The sequence below is a fragment of the Melanostigma gelatinosum genome, assembly GCF_949748355.1.
Source record: "Melanostigma gelatinosum genome assembly, chromosome: 24".
In the NCBI taxonomy this organism is placed as follows: Eukaryota; Metazoa; Chordata; class Actinopteri; order Perciformes; family Zoarcidae; genus Melanostigma; species Melanostigma gelatinosum.
In genome coordinates, this window is record NC_136657.1 from 8,965,766 (window position 1) to 8,980,887 (window position 15,122).

Genomic DNA, 15,122 nt, shown 5'->3' on the forward strand with positions numbered 1-15,122 from the left:
TATAATATAACTATACAATATAACTAGAACAGTCTTTGCATCACGTTCTTAAAGTCCCTGAATAATTAGTTTCATCGTAAGCATTTCTCTAAAACATTGGAATAATATATGCTTCACTCCAAGTCAACTAAGCTGCTTCCTCAAGCCTGATTGGTGCTCAGAAGTACATGACATCACCTTTTATCCAACCAACTTCAAACCAGTGCGAAAAGGTCAGAGACAAAAAAATAGTGTTTTTCTGTGAAGTTATGAAAACTGTTAAAAAAAATAGTGGTAAAAGAACTTTGCCTGAATAAAATACTGGATAATAAAATAAATAAATGACGTTGACTGACCAAATTACTAAAATAAATATCAAAATGAATTCTGGTCGACTCCTCCAACATGGCGGCACGTCCCTTCTAACAAGACCTTTCTAAAGAACAAACAAACAATACAGTTTAAACTCTGTCTTTATAGAACAACTCATTTCAATAGCTTTACATTCTTTAACATCATGTCCTGTATTTGTTAACATGGAGTGTGGCATTGTGAAAGAGGTGGGTCACATCTTAGGCACATTCACACAGCTACAGATAAAACATGCTGCGACGTTACAAACGTCCTATTTGTGTCACACGAACGATGAAAACATCCGCGAACAGCATGCAGGACTTACTCTCTCTCTGCCTCAGAATCAGTCGTGGATTACTGGTAGTGCAAGAAGATGTACTTCAGAAACATCTCAGAGTGCTTTAAGAACCATTACATATTACCCGACTAGTCATTGTAACACGCTAAGATCAGAAACAATACAATGCAAAGCTCTGTCTGGCTTTACTTTAGGGGTCCATAGTTATTTCTTTGGTTTCCTGGAAAGAACGGGTGATTTGTTACAGATTGCAGGTACAAATGGATCCATTTAAACAAAATAAATCTCCATTAATGAGTCATTTATTCCTCCTTTCTGTTCAGTTGCATGCGATAAGCGTACGTCTCCATTTTGCCTACAGTTGGCACCAGGTTACATGTTTCTTTCCAGTAAACTTTAAGGGAATTGTTAAGAAATCATGGAGCCGTGAAATAAAGCACAACCAGATGAAAAAGCTGCAGCACACTGAGGACAGTGTTTGCTCAACAATCAGTGTTAAAATGTTTAAAAAGGAGTACAAAGATAATGTTTATGATCAGTAGAAAACAGATGTGCTGTGTGACATCAGAGGCACCAGATGTTGTGAAAAACAAACCTCAATCTTCAGATACGATTTCACTCAAAACACTCAGGAGTGACGCTTGATTTGGCCAGATTCATCCCGCCGTGTGCTTGATTGCATTATTGTCATTCAAATAGCGCCATTAGCATGAGACCCTTTTGTGTTTGCCACCTTGTAAAGGACCAGTAGCTGAATTATTTTCTCGGCATCCTCAGAATCCGCCCCCGCTTCGGTCCACCGTCACCGGCCCTCTTTTATTCAGAGTTTCCTCCGCCGTCTTCATCAGCATGGCCAGACGGCTGTCGGACACTTGTCCCTTCTTCACCGCGCTCATCAGCTGCACAGGGAACAGCAGAGCACAGCGGGGAAGGTTAACTTCTAAGAGGAAAGACGTCATTATCAGTGTGACGAACGCCCGATCACCTTCACACGTCCCGGACGTTAAGAGGTAGAAAATGAACCCGACACCAGCTGTCTTCTTCATGTGTTAAAGCTGTACTGCGAGGGAAAGCAAGGAGCGACTGCTGCTGCTTCCTTCAACAGAGAGATTCTTTCAAATACGCCGGATTTAACAAAAGCATGAAACCAAGAGTGAAGTCCAAGCTGATGTCACCCTTCAACCTGTTGTGTTCAGTTCGCTGCAGAACTTCTGCTTTTTTATTTCAGTTTTCAAAAGGATGAGGAAGGTATTATTCTATATTTCCCTTATCGTCAACAAATCCCATTAAGACCAAAAGCAACAACGTGTTACGAGCCACAAACTCAACTTCTATGATAAATCGGCATTGTTCAGTATGCTTCAAACAGCCACGGAGAGAAGTCCTTCCCATTTGTTGAGTACTATTTTTAGATGTGAATCAATACACTACTGAGTGATTAGTCTCCAACCATGGCAGTGCGTAGAGTTCAACTGCTGACTGTGAAAGCAGGACGTTATAAAATGATGGACTTCTACAGAGGAAGAAGAAATATGAGATATTACTCGACAGTTGAATTGCTGATTTTGGTCTTTTCGTGGGATTTGTTGGCAGTAACAAAACAAACATAATATCACCGCTTATCCGTTCTGTCATCGTTGTTTAAAGTTTACTCGTGCAGCTTTAACACTTCTTGGTGAGTTGTTTCCCCTTCAGCCACCAGAGGACTTAACACAGTTTCCTGTAACTTGACCGTTATCCCGCCGGCACGCTGCAAGTACCTGTTTGTTGTCCCTAAGTCATCCATGCGCAGGTCGGGTATCCACACGAGCAGAAACAAGACGTTGAGAATCACAATGTACACGACATATGCATGAATAAATACTTGACTCACAATGTTTCACGTGTCACACGGGGGGGGAAACTCAGCCGCTCGTCTTCCTCGGCCAGCGGAGGAGCCGGCACACTAATGAAGACTAAATCATGGACTGTCACCAGGCGCTGCTGTAATGACTCTCTCCTGGACTTCGTTGTCATGCGAGAAGCTAATTTATTTAGCCCCGACACACAAGTCGCTGACAGAGATTCTCCTTCCTCATTAGCTCCATCTAGTCGGAGTTCACACCTTCTGCTCTGCAGGACGTTCATTGTTCTCACATCACAGGTGGACAATGGTCTTTTTTTTTTAATGATGTGGCATATAAACATACAGTATGTATGAGGAACAGGTGATTATCTGGATGTGGAAAGTGCAAGGTGTAAATGAGTACACACAATGATATAAAAAACACGCGTAGACCTACAAATAACTGCATCACAGTGTTACACATACATCTACTCGTGAGAGTGAAATGATCATCAGATGCATCCTCTCTCCTCTGAGCGCTCACTGTCTGCACGTCACCTACCTGCATGAATTCATCGATTTCCACTTGTCCGTTCTTGTTGAGGTCCACCTCGTTAAGGATTTCGTGGAGCGCATTTTCATCAATGTGGACATTGATGCTCTGCAGAGAAGAAAAAAACAAGACGAGGGATCAATGAGGTGTAATGAAGGCGTGTGTAAAGATGAGGAGGTGAAATAAGACTCACTTCCAAAACTTGCTGGACGTCGACAGTCGTGATGAACCCTTTGCTCTCTTTGTCAAAGTTATGGAAACGCTTCTTGTACCTGTCGCACACATTTCAGCACATTTATTCCCTCACATTGTATCGTGTGTGCAGAACAACACCCGTCATCCTGCCGGTTACACACTGGCACATGTTTTTATGTCGTCGGATAAACGTGATAACAGAAGGTGAATCGTGACCTGGCTACTTCCTGGTTGTCCAGGTTGATCTCGGATGTCTTGGTCAGCTGTTCGGAGCGAGACCTGTAGCCCATCTCAAGGTACAAAAACTTCCTGGCTGCTTCCAGCTGGGTCTGGATTTCACATTAGCGGAGAGAAGAGAGGAGTCAGTCTGTTAGCACATTAAATATACCCAGGAGCACCAACAGAACCCCCAAATCATCTCACATGGTTCAATGCATACAGATTACTGGCTGACATCTTGTATGACCGATTCAGCAGACCGGTGTTTTGTCTACGTGTTATTCTACAGCATGAGACATGTGGCCTGCCTGTGCTGTAACAATAGCTGAGAGTTCAGTTTTCAAGCACACGTAGCTCCACTCTTTCATACACACACAAACAGAGCTTCCTGCTCCGAAGGGATGAAGGGCGTGGACCTGTTCTATTGTGCCGATCGAAAACAGACACCAGGACTTCTAAACCCACCAGGGAATAAAGGCATCATGTAAAACAGAGCAGGTTTTTCTGTTTTTACCGTCTTCTGCTCCTCACTCCAGTCCAGCTCCTTCCCCATGATCTGCACGATGCGCGGCAGGGCTTCATCCGCCGCCTGCACGTTCAAGAAGCCCAGGCGTGTTCGTCGGGCCATGACGTCGATGGCCGTGCAGGCGTACTCCTTCATCGCATACAGCACCTGAGGAAGAAGGCTCGCATGAGGCTCCGGTGTTTGAGCCTAGTTGGGCAATAGTAAGCATAAAAATCCCCCGTTACCTCGCCCTCGATGTAAGGGAACTCCGACACCAATCTCTTCCCCACGATCGGCCACCTTTGCCCGGTGACCTGAGCCATCTTGGCCACGTCGAACGCCTTTCCGCCGTACGTGGAGGCCAGATGCTGAGCGACCTGCGCACAGATACCAACGAGAGAATGAAAGACGATGAGAGAAAGAACCAGCTGATGAGATGCTTTTCTTTTGTCAGTGACAGTAAAATACTTACAGCTGGAAAACTCTGCACCTTCACTACTAAAAATGATGAAGCACTATAGCACAGGAAGCAGTATAAACCTTTATGATGATGTATTTATTAAAAGGAAGGAACTTAAGTATGTAGCCTTGAACTGCCTGTGTGGATTATTGTGATTTTTATTCACTTTTCTTCTCCAACGATGTCAAAATCACAGGTTCAACCTCGTACAGCTCCTAATATTCACGTGATCGATTTCCCCTCTTCAGAGTTCAGCGATAAGCGTTGACGCCACTTTGTCAATGAGGCGTCACATGTTTACACAACACAAGAGGGCTATTTGCTCCTCAGATCGTTGGGCTGCCGATCATGTGAAAGGGCAAACTCTGTCCAAATATCAACGCTGACCTTTTCGGAATATTGGAGAGAGCAGCACCGCCGGTGCAGAACGCCTCTAATGAGGAGTAAGTGCACTGAAGGCACTCGCTGCACCAGTACTTCTTCTTCATGAAACCATGTTCTACTGGGTTTCATGAAAAGACACAGCCTAATTATTGGAAAGATGGCTTGTAGCTGATGTAAATCAATGTGCCCTTACTTCATGCCGTTGATAAATCGTATTTCAGCGCGTGTCCAGTCTTTTGTGTAGTAGAAATGTCAGCATTGTTACAGCAGCGGCTTTAATGTCAGCTTCACTGCTGCTGCTGAAGACTGTGTGTGTGTGTGTGTGTGTGTGTGTGTGTGTGTGTGTGTGTGTGTGTGTGTGTGTGTGCTGCTACAGCTTTGTTTGCAAAGGTCTACGAGCTCAAAATGTTTCAGGAAGTCAAACTGGTCGCGGACGCAGAGCTTAAACAAACAGTTACAACATTTTGGTGAAATTAAAACGCACCTCTGAATCTCAAACAGTAAGAACGGTACAAGACTGATTCATCATTTACTTACAAACTTAAAGTAACAATGGAGAAGTACTCGATTATGAGTAAAAGTACAGAAGTAACCGCAACAAAAATCTACTTCAAGTATCAAAAGTTAGTGGCTGGTGTCGATGTTACACTATTATATGATTGGATCATTTATACTGATGTATTAATGTGTAAGCGGCACTTTAATGTTGTTGTTGGTCACTGCGGAGCAAATCAGAGATCCTCCAAAAATCATAAACTGCTGTTTTTAATAATAATATTGCTCTTCCAATCTGAATGCTGTTCATGATGCGGACACGCGCGCTACCTCGTTCTCCAGTCCGTAGTCCTGCACCAGGCGGATGTAGAGGGTCGGCGTCCAGCCCTTGGCTCCCTCCAGCATCAGACCCGCGGTCTTGCAGGGCTCCGCAGACAGGCCGTGGGCTTCGACGGCTGCGTCCAGAGTCTCTTCAGCCATGGATCTGTAGGTAGTCCACTTGCCCCCTAGAGTCACACACACACACAAATACGATCCTTAATGCGCAGAAGCGACGGTGCAGCGATGTCACAAGATAATCCAGACACCGACCAGCGATGGTGACCAGTCCGCTGTCACTGATGCTGACGATGTGGTTTCTACAGATGGACTGAGTGTCCTTGGAGTTGGGGTCGGTCACCAGGGGGCGGATGCCGCTCCACGCTGCCAACACGTCTCCTCGGCGCACTGCAGACGACACGGAGACGACACAGAGACGGTCACCTTTCAACCGAGACGCGTCGCTCTGAACCACGGCTCGATGTTCGACCGAGTGCAGCGTTGACACGAGAAGAAAATGAGATCTCTGCTGAACTTCCTGCACTTGTGATATAACATGCTGACATCCTGACCGGCACTTTCATCTTTTCTTTAGAGTACAATCACCTGAAAATAGGAATCATTGTGTTTTGAATGAGTTGTTTGTATCTACATATGGAGCCGGTTGTTATCAGCCGCCATGTTTCTACAGGAGCCCAGAACGGACAAACCAAACACTGGCCCTCACCGCTAGATGTTGCCAAGTCCTGCACACTGCACCTTTAAACTAAACGGGCTGTTCGACAGGTGATCTGTGAGGTGAGCAACAAAAGAACATCCCAGAAAACATCCCTCGACATCACCGCGTGCTCCTCAGCACGGACACGAGAAGCACCTTCTACGTCGGGGCTGAGGTAGTTGCGGATCTCCCTCAGGATGAAGTTGATGTCGTCCTCCCCCGGGATCGGGTGGGCCGTCACGCTGGTGGGCGAGTCGGTGGTCCCGGCGATGGTCATCTTCTCCCACGGCAGGAAGAAGATGACGCGTCCGTCACTTGTGGACGGATCGAGCAGACCCATGTTGTCAGGGCTGAGGGACAGAAAGGTTCTTATTGTCATAACAAGTAGTAGAAGAAGACAGCGGAGTGTTTATTTGACCATCTCTACAGTCCCAAGTCTGTGGATAAGTATGAGAAAGAAGTGTTGAGGACAGCAACAGAAAAGGACAGAGGGACAAACTGAGGAGCTGAAGACACAAATGGAAAAACACAGACGTGGGGGAGGAAGAGGAGGTGGTGAGGGAGCGCAGATAGCGGCATGAGGAAGACGAGAGAAGAAGAGAATTAGGTGCTTGGCATTTCTGGCGCTGTGCAAAGGGCTCGCGCTCCCTCGGGTTTCGCTCAATAAGCTGCGCTGAACTTTAAAAAACGCCCTACTTCAACAAAACCACTCTATTGCTCTGCTGTATCTTCACCAGAGAAGATTGTCCGATGCATGTCAGTATAGGTCAGGTAATAGTTGAGTATTTTACACATTAAAGTGAGAAAGCACTGACGATTAAATATGTACCAGTGAACGCCTTTTGAAATACCAAAAACGACTGCTGTTAAAGGACATGCTGCGAGTGCGCTGGCTGTGCGTGTGACACCTGTAGTAACCGGGGATGACGATGTGAACACCAGCGCTGGGTTGGCAGATGTTGTTGCTTTCCTTGTTGTCCATCTTCCTCAGGGAGTCGGTGAACGGTCCGGTGGCGTTGATCACACACTTGGCCTTCACATCAAACTCTTGTCCTGTGAGGAGAACAACGGTGAAACACTCGTATTGTTAAAAAGACAGAAGATATCTAAACTGACACTTGTTATTGAGACACTTAAAAGGAATTCCGCTCCCGCTTTTAGCGAAATACACGACTGGTTGTGTTGACTAAATCTTGACTGATGAAACAACAGCCTCACCTGTGATGACGTCCCTGCAGCGGGCGCCACACACCTTCTCCTTGCCGCTCTGCGGGTCCGTCGTCTTCAGCAGGCGCACCACCTCGGTGTAGTTGGCGACGGCGGCGCCGTAGCGGGCGGAGCTGAGGGCGATGGCCAGGTTCATACGGGCGTCATTGTGCTGCCCTGAAGGGGACAGAGAAGAAGAAAGCTGCTGATTGAGAACAAAGGTTTCATCTAAACCTCACTTATAATACATTCAAATGTAAATTAAGCTGAAATAACTGGTGGTTTATGCTAAAAACACTCACCAATCCATGCGGCCCTGACCCTAAATGCTCTGTTTTGTCTCTTGGCTTCTGCGCACGTGAAACATTAACACACGACAGTTTCTTTTTCCTCAGATTTCAGAGCGTAGTGATACCAGCCAGTTCACAGTGAGAGCGTCAGGCCGACACAGGAGCTGCAGAGTAAAAGTGCCTCTGCTGTCGTCGGTGGCAGCAGCATCAGCAGTAACCAAGACAGCAGGAGAAATAGCTGCTGCTCAGTCGCTCCCACCGTCTACGACGCTCGACACCGCCGGGAGAGAAGGTCAGATTTCGAAATGTCACCGCCGTGATTGTTCCAGACGGCATAATTGGAGAAAAGACGCCCCACCCCTCCAAACATCCCCCCTCAGAGCAGATGATGGGGGGGACATCAAAGATGTGCTGCTTTGCACCAAGAAAATGCTCTTCTCTTTCTCACCCTGCAGTACATCCACTTATATCTGCCATTTTTATAATAATTGCATGTAAATTAAGCTCTCAAGACAGCCAACTGCTTCCAAAAACTTGGGGAGATTTGTGAATTTTTCTTCCATAAAAATATTCAGCCAGGAGTCACATTAACAAAACTGCAGGTCATTTCTTTACAAAGCAGCATGGACTTTAATCGCACTGATTTTGAAAGTTGAATACCATAAATAAGAGACATTAAAAGCCTCTTAAGTAGCATCAGGTATAAAATGACTCAATGATTTATTGAGTTCATTGTTGGAAAGTGACCGACTTAAACATCATATCTGTGTGTATAGAGTTATGACGACTACGCCAATCAGTCGGGAAAACAATGGATGAGAGAAACACCAGAGGGAAACAACAGCTCTGATCTCTTCTGTCCCAGTAATCCCAGTCGAGGGCTCCTGAGCCACAGGTTGGCTTGACAGCTACTCGGCACAGAAGTTTTATTTCAAACTAACATTCATCAGTAAACCGAACCGATCGTTACCATTGGACAGAAGCTGGAAGGAAAAGAGCCGGAAGAGGGCTCGGCTGCTCTGTTCGTGTTTACAGAAAATACAAATGTGAGGAATGAATCAACAGACGGAGCACGGCGTTTCTGATGACTGTCCACACATGCAACAAGGCCTCCGCAGCCTTCCACTCACCGTCATAGTAGACGATGGCTCCCACCAGCTTGTCCTTCTTCAGCATGGGGAAATGCTCCAGGGCCTTGGTCTTACTGAGGACGTAGCTGCTCTTCAGATTCTGGATCCCAGCCACCAAGTCGTACATCTTGATCCCCACCCAGAAGTAAGGCAACTGCCACCATCTTGGAAATCAACAACTTAGATTGTAGCTACATTTTTGGGTAGTTTTTGGGGTTTTCCATGAATTCATCATCCTTTAAACAACAACTATCTTCATTTCAAAAGGTCCCGACACTTACTTGTACACAGGCAGCATGATGGGCAGCGGTGCAGAGAGGTGAGGCGCAATCTCCAGGAGGTTGGCTCGCTCGCGGAGGGCCTCCTTCACCATCATGTACTGTCCCCACGAAATAAAGAGCAAGTTCACGTCAAAGAAAAGAGAGTCGAACAAGAAGAAAAGGAAAATAAACACGAGTGTGAAGAGGAACCTGTTCGTAGTCTAACTGCATGATGGCCTTCTGGAGGTAGCGGACGCCGCCGTGGATCAGCTTGGTGCTCCGACTGCTCGTCCCCGAAGAGAAGTCGTTTCTCTCTACGAGAGCAGTCTTGAGGTCTGTGGAAAGATGCCGAAGGATGAATATACCTGTACTGTCAATACGTCTCAGCTATACAGTAGTGAGTCAATATCATTTGTAGAACAATATGTATGTATCACGACATAATCCTGCTTTTTACAAAGACAATAGCACATAAAACTCTCCTCCTCCAGCACTTGTAGAGCTTGGAACATGTTGTATCCGGGGCCAGTGATGCACCTGAGAGCAGAGAGGCCCACTTACTGCGTGTGACGGCGTCTAAGGCGCATCCTGCACCCGTGGCCCCTCCCCCAACGACCAGGACGTCAAACTCCTCCGTGCTTTGCAGCGCCGCGAGCTGCGCCCGCCGAGAGGGGAACTCGTCGGCGAAGGGAACCCTCAGCTCTGCCTCTGCAGTCACGTGGGCTAACCGAGTCTGGATGACACAGATACATACAGCAGCACAGACACAATGAGAAGGATGCATCTGAACGACATTAACGAGGCCCGAGTTGTGCAAAACTACAGTTCAAATGCAAAGCCATGCAAAGCCATAGAAATCCAGCAACACTTTCCTTGAGGTGCATTTTGAAACATTATAAGCTCACTGCAAGCATTCCCAGGAAATGTGTTCATGCATAATAATCAACTCACACCATTACATGTGAAATAATGCATAATGACGAGCAATCATTTTAATACATTATGGATTTGACTGCGTAATGAGGTCACTGTACTGTGCTCATAATATGCATTATTGGGTCGCAACAGACGATCACGTGTGAACGGAAACCTAGAAGTGCTGCGGTTACTATTTAAAAAGTAGAGCACAGTCCAAGGTTGAACTATTCAGAGCTTGAAACACCTTTCAGAATAAAAAGAGTTTTCATTGTTTTACAGAAACATAATAATCATATAATCTCTTTTTTAATATTCTGTGTTTTTTGGCCATGAATGGATAGTTGACATGCTGTGAAATAGATGACATATTAGGTCCGCTTCACTTTAGATACAAGACTTTTTCTCATTACAAAGTATTTTTATTGCTACTTTTACCCGAGTACTTCACCAAATGTCGTTTAAACGCATTTTTAAGTTCAAGAATGACCCTTAATCTTTAATCCAAGAAAAGAAAAACATGCTTATGATGTCTCATTTCCACCTTTAGTTTCCAAGAGAAGTGTTGCTAAAGAAGCATACATATATACAGTGTGCCATTAGTAGCAGATGCAACATGCTGCACAACTTTGCAAAACCAACTAAATAAAGTCACAATTAGCTAAATAATTAATTTAAAGAAATAATCACATACGAGAACACGATAAAAGCAAAAACACAGCTCCCCTCTGATGTGAAATTTCACTTCCAATGAAATATTCATTCATTTTTTCTTTCCATTTAGCAGCTCAAGCTAAATGATTGCATCAAGCTGCTTTCACGCAAACGTGGCATTTGACTTGCAAATTGCAGCAGGCGTTTGTAATTTAGGTATGCAACCGCAAACCAGAAGATGATAGAATCATTGTCTATTTTTGATGATGCATACAGACGAACACCGCCACAGAATTAAGTGCCGGCGTGCCCCCCCCCCCCCCCAGTAATCAAGTTAAGTCAGTGAATGGCACAGCAAGGCCCATGCTAATAGCCAATCGGCCGCTGCCTTGGAAGCTTCTCCAAGCCATATGCCCTTGCTAAAGGAGACAAGACGGACATTCATCTCATCAGCGTTGCAATTACTGGGATTAGAGGCATGCGTGATTACAAACTACTGTGGAAATAATTATATTTCATCAGGGGCGACTTCTTGCTTACCAATCCATGCTTGGTGGAGAGGACGACGGTGGGCAAGAGAAGACATTATCGCATCAGGACAAAAAAACAAAGTTCACATTAGGTTGCACAGTCAAATAAAGTCTGGTATGTAGTTGTGTGGCATTGCTTAAAATAGGCTCCGAGGTCGGAGGTCGGGGGAAACACAGCTGCTTGGCCGAGCGTTTAAATATCATGAACACCATCAGTGGCTCGGTCTGGAGGCTTGACATCTGATGTCCCTTCTCGCAGAGAGGTTTAATATCGCTCTTATATCTGTACGGCTAACTTAGCTTAGCATAAAGACTAGAAACAGAGGGAAGCGGCTCTGTAAAAGTCATCGAGTCTGCACCTCTTAAAGCTAACACGTTACGTACAGAAGGTACAGAGATTGGTATCGATCTTGTCATGTAACGCAGCAGGAAACATTATTTACCAAAATGTCCAACACTGGTGACAAACAGGTGGTTTATGTTGATATATAAACAGGCAAACATGCAGCCACATCTCCATGGACTCAGAAAACAAGTTGTCCTCAAATTCTTAATTACAGCTTATGAACATCACACATGTTATTGGACCAGGAAGTGGAAGGAAACCAATCAGAGGTGGTGAGTTCCATGACAGTTTTAACAGCAATGTGAAAAGAAAGAAAACAATCATTTAATCATCAGAATTTCTAAGCAGTTCACGATTGAGTGCTGGCCAGGTTCCAAGTGACTTGATGCCTCCGGCACGGCAGCTGGAACGCATCAAACAAAAACACCTTGAAGATGCCGGCGAGCACATTCCAACATCTAGACCTGACAAGCCTGGAAAGAAGCCCCTCCCGGCTGGGACCACTTCTTTCAAAAAAATAGCATTCACAATATCGTTCTGAGAAACATTGAAGTATTTCGTCCTTCAATTTGACAGCATGTGATGCAGCATCAACAATACTGACAATAAGAAGCAAAAACATAAACATATCTGCCTTCTGTCACAACCTGCACAACTGGAATTCATGCCGCAGCAAACAGACAGTGGACAGCACAAAATCTGAGCGGAGACACCTTCCATCAGCTTACCTGTGTCTTTCTGTACTCCATCAGCTGTGAAAGGCCAAAAAGTGTGGCGACCGCCCCGCCGCCGATGACGGCCGTCTGTTTCAGAGCCTTCCTGAACGCCATCGTCCCTGAGGGAGCAGAAGCAAAGTGCAGTGAGGAGACGGAGCAGGGACACCCGGGTTATGAGGCTCTGGCATGACAGGTGATCGTGTGAAGGAGGCACGCGAGGAAGTACGGCGGGTGGGAGGATCCAAAGGGCTGAGAGTCAGGCTGTACGGCTGGAAGTTCAGGTAGGTAATGTGCAGAGAGGCAGAGGAATGCTGTGCTGATGCAACTGTTGCACTGAATAAGGAGAAAGAGTCATTACTCTGAGAAAGAAATGACAGCTTTGATAATACTTGGGCGTGGCCGTTTGCAGCTTTGGCCCCTGCACGTTTGGTTGGAACGTTAGTATGTCCGGCATCTAAGTCCAAACACAACGATATTCAGTTTACAATGATATCAAATCGGGAAAGAGCATCAAATGTGTGTAAAAATGAGTTCTTTGACCTTTTAAAGAGAACTGCTCATCACATAATCACTCAGAAGAAGTTGGAGGACACACATCGGCTCTGTGATGGGCATTTGTAATTAGCTTTGACATTTAAAACCCCACATGATCAGACAGATTGATTCGTTTAAAAAAAACATATATATCAAAATAATTGACATATTAATCAATAATGAGAATTATTGTTAGCAGCACCTTTTGCAAGATCATTAGTTTGTCCAACTATCCAGAACACATTATTGCTTTGATGGTAAATGTTCTGTGCGATGCATGCAAAGTGTGAGGAACATAAAATACTACAGGGAATACTAAGAAAATGACCAAAGTACTTCTTAAAGTAGTAGTTCTTTCTTCTAATCGTTTCATATCTATTCACGATCTATATTTTACTTATTGGAGAAGTTTCCAAGTAAAGGTTCCATGCTTACAGGTTAAAGACAGCAAATCTCATCTTGAAGATACGACTGAAAACACCACATCAACTCTGCAGCATTATCTTCCTTAAAATACAGTTAATTTGCAGTTAAGTATAAAGCGACTGGTAGAATACAGTTTCCTGTATTAACAAGCAGAACATGATACCAGCTGCAGCAGGATGAGGGCCTCAATCTGACTACGAAAGGTGCTAATTAGCCTCTTTTTGAACGATGTATTTAAAAAGCTCCTCCACAGAGCTGCATATGTTAGAAGCTAAAGCTGTGAGCTACAGTATATGTGTGATATGTAAAGCTTAATTATAGCCGGAGGGAGTTTTAATGTCCTTTGGTAGTTGTGATGCTGTTTCAATGGCATAAAAAACTGAATTACAACCTATAAAAACGAAATATAAGCAAGTAATATCAACTATGAATGAAATATGAACGTGTTTTTCTACCAAATCTATATAACAAACTTTGGTGGACAAATGCAAAAGAGAAATATTTGTCTCAACAAAATAGTCCAAAACGTTGTTTTCATTCAAATCCGGACACATTACATGAAATAAGAAAGCACGCTTAAGACGAGACAGCTACTGCAAGCTTAAATACTCCAATAAAAAGTCAGAGTTCAAGACAAAAACTGATATTTTGCTGATCTTTCTCAAAAGCCAGGTCTTATCAATATCCAGTGTATTGTCCTTAAACTCCCCGTACAATCAAAAGCTGCTCTGCAGCATCGCTCAGGCGTTCACTCATTACTGGAGCCTTTAAAGGCCAAACGTGCCCATAATTAGCCCTGAGGAACATTTCTGACTGGGTGTACCACTCCGAGCCGCATGACTAATAAGTGAGTGACATTAAACTATTCGTGCTTGTGATGATCACCACCTCTTTCACCTACATCAGCCTGCAGACAGACTCGCGAGGAGTCAGCAGAAGAGGGGGCTCCCTGGCTGCTTTCCGAAGACGCACGTGGAGATGTCCATGCGCATTTTCCCATTTGTAAATGTATTTCCAGAGGATACCGTTCGTAGTACTGACACACTTCACACAGCAGGTGGTAGTATATTGATCTATGATGTCCGGCACCATACGGTTCCGTTAATCTATCGCCACACAAGAGGAAGTAGGTATTTGAAATCAAGCTCCGTCTCCGCAGCAGGAATAAGCCCTTTACGCGTAATACACCTCCACCGGAAGAGAGGAACATGTCGCCGTTTTACGGCTTTTAATAACCAAAATGCACACATGAACCCTGCATGTCATAATCTACAACACTGAGAAGCGGCTACTCCTCCATGGTCACTGCCACTAGCAGAGAAAACTCGCAGATGTTGCTCTGCTTTTTGGCGCTGCGCCAACAAACAAAAGGGTTAAATATTCATCAAACATTATCACGACAACAGACATTGCCACTTACAGGATTTCTTGTTTTGTGGCTGATTAAAACTCTCTCGGGGCGAAGCAGGGCGGCGACTAAGGACATCGGTTGTTATCCAAACCGAGGCTTGTGTTTGACAGCAACGACCAGGAAGTGGAGCTGCCTTGAGCGACGCCGCGGAGAGCCAATCAGAACGCGGCGCTCTCCAATCGTGTTCGAGAGGAGGCGGTACGGCGTGGTTGACGTAATGTGGAGGGTAAAGACTGCACAACGCTGGTCTGTTCGTCCTCCTCAGGATAATAATAAAGAGGGAGTGAAGGGGCACCAGCTGTCGTTGTCTTTCTGTGTTTCAGCACGAGAGGCTTGACAGAAGAAATAAAGCGAAACATACATAAAGACTCATGCATTTATTGTTCTACACGTGTTTTAAG

General features: G+C 45.0%; 1 protein-coding gene across 2 annotated transcripts; it reads right to left on the minus strand.

Moving 5' to 3' along the window:
- Positions 1-434: 434 nt before the first annotated feature.
- gpd2 (glycerol-3-phosphate dehydrogenase 2 (mitochondrial)) lies at positions 435-14,821 on the minus strand. Of its 2 annotated transcripts, XM_079296725.1 has the most exons (17): positions 14,731-14,821; positions 12,363-12,469; positions 9,751-9,922; positions 9,400-9,524; positions 9,211-9,308; positions 8,930-9,093; positions 7,522-7,686; positions 7,212-7,356; positions 6,460-6,653; positions 5,859-5,993; positions 5,598-5,773; positions 4,174-4,305; positions 3,938-4,096; positions 3,421-3,533; positions 3,203-3,281; positions 3,019-3,117; positions 435-1,530 (listed from the first exon to the last, which is right to left on the minus strand). In XM_079296725.1, the coding sequence occupies exons 2-17, from the start codon at positions 12,462-12,464 to the stop codon at positions 1,405-1,407; spliced, it is 2,184 nt and encodes a 727-aa protein (XP_079152851.1). In that variant the 5' UTR covers positions 12,465-12,469; positions 14,731-14,821; the 3' UTR covers positions 435-1,404. The 2 variants fall into 2 exon arrangements, with proteins under 2 accessions (XP_079152851.1, XP_079152852.1); XM_079296726.1 differs by lacking the exons at positions 12,363-12,469; positions 14,731-14,821 and adding an exon at positions 11,299-11,365.
- Between the last annotated feature and the right edge of the window lie 301 nt (positions 14,822-15,122).

Excerpts from the sequence above, each read along its gene's own strand:
- gpd2 (XM_079296725.1), bottom strand. The coding sequence starts at position 12,464 with ATGGCGTTCAGGAAGGCTCTGAAACAGACGGCCGTCATCGGCGGCGGG. Across the intron at positions 9,525-9,750 it reads CTTAGACGCCGTCACACGCA|ACCTCAAGACTGCTCTCGTA; the intron begins GTAAGTGGGCCT and ends ATCTTTCCACAG. Across the intron at positions 7,687-8,929 it reads AGCCATCGTCTACTATGACG|GGCAGCACAATGACGCCCGT; the intron begins GTGAGTGGAAGG and ends TGTCCCCTTCAG.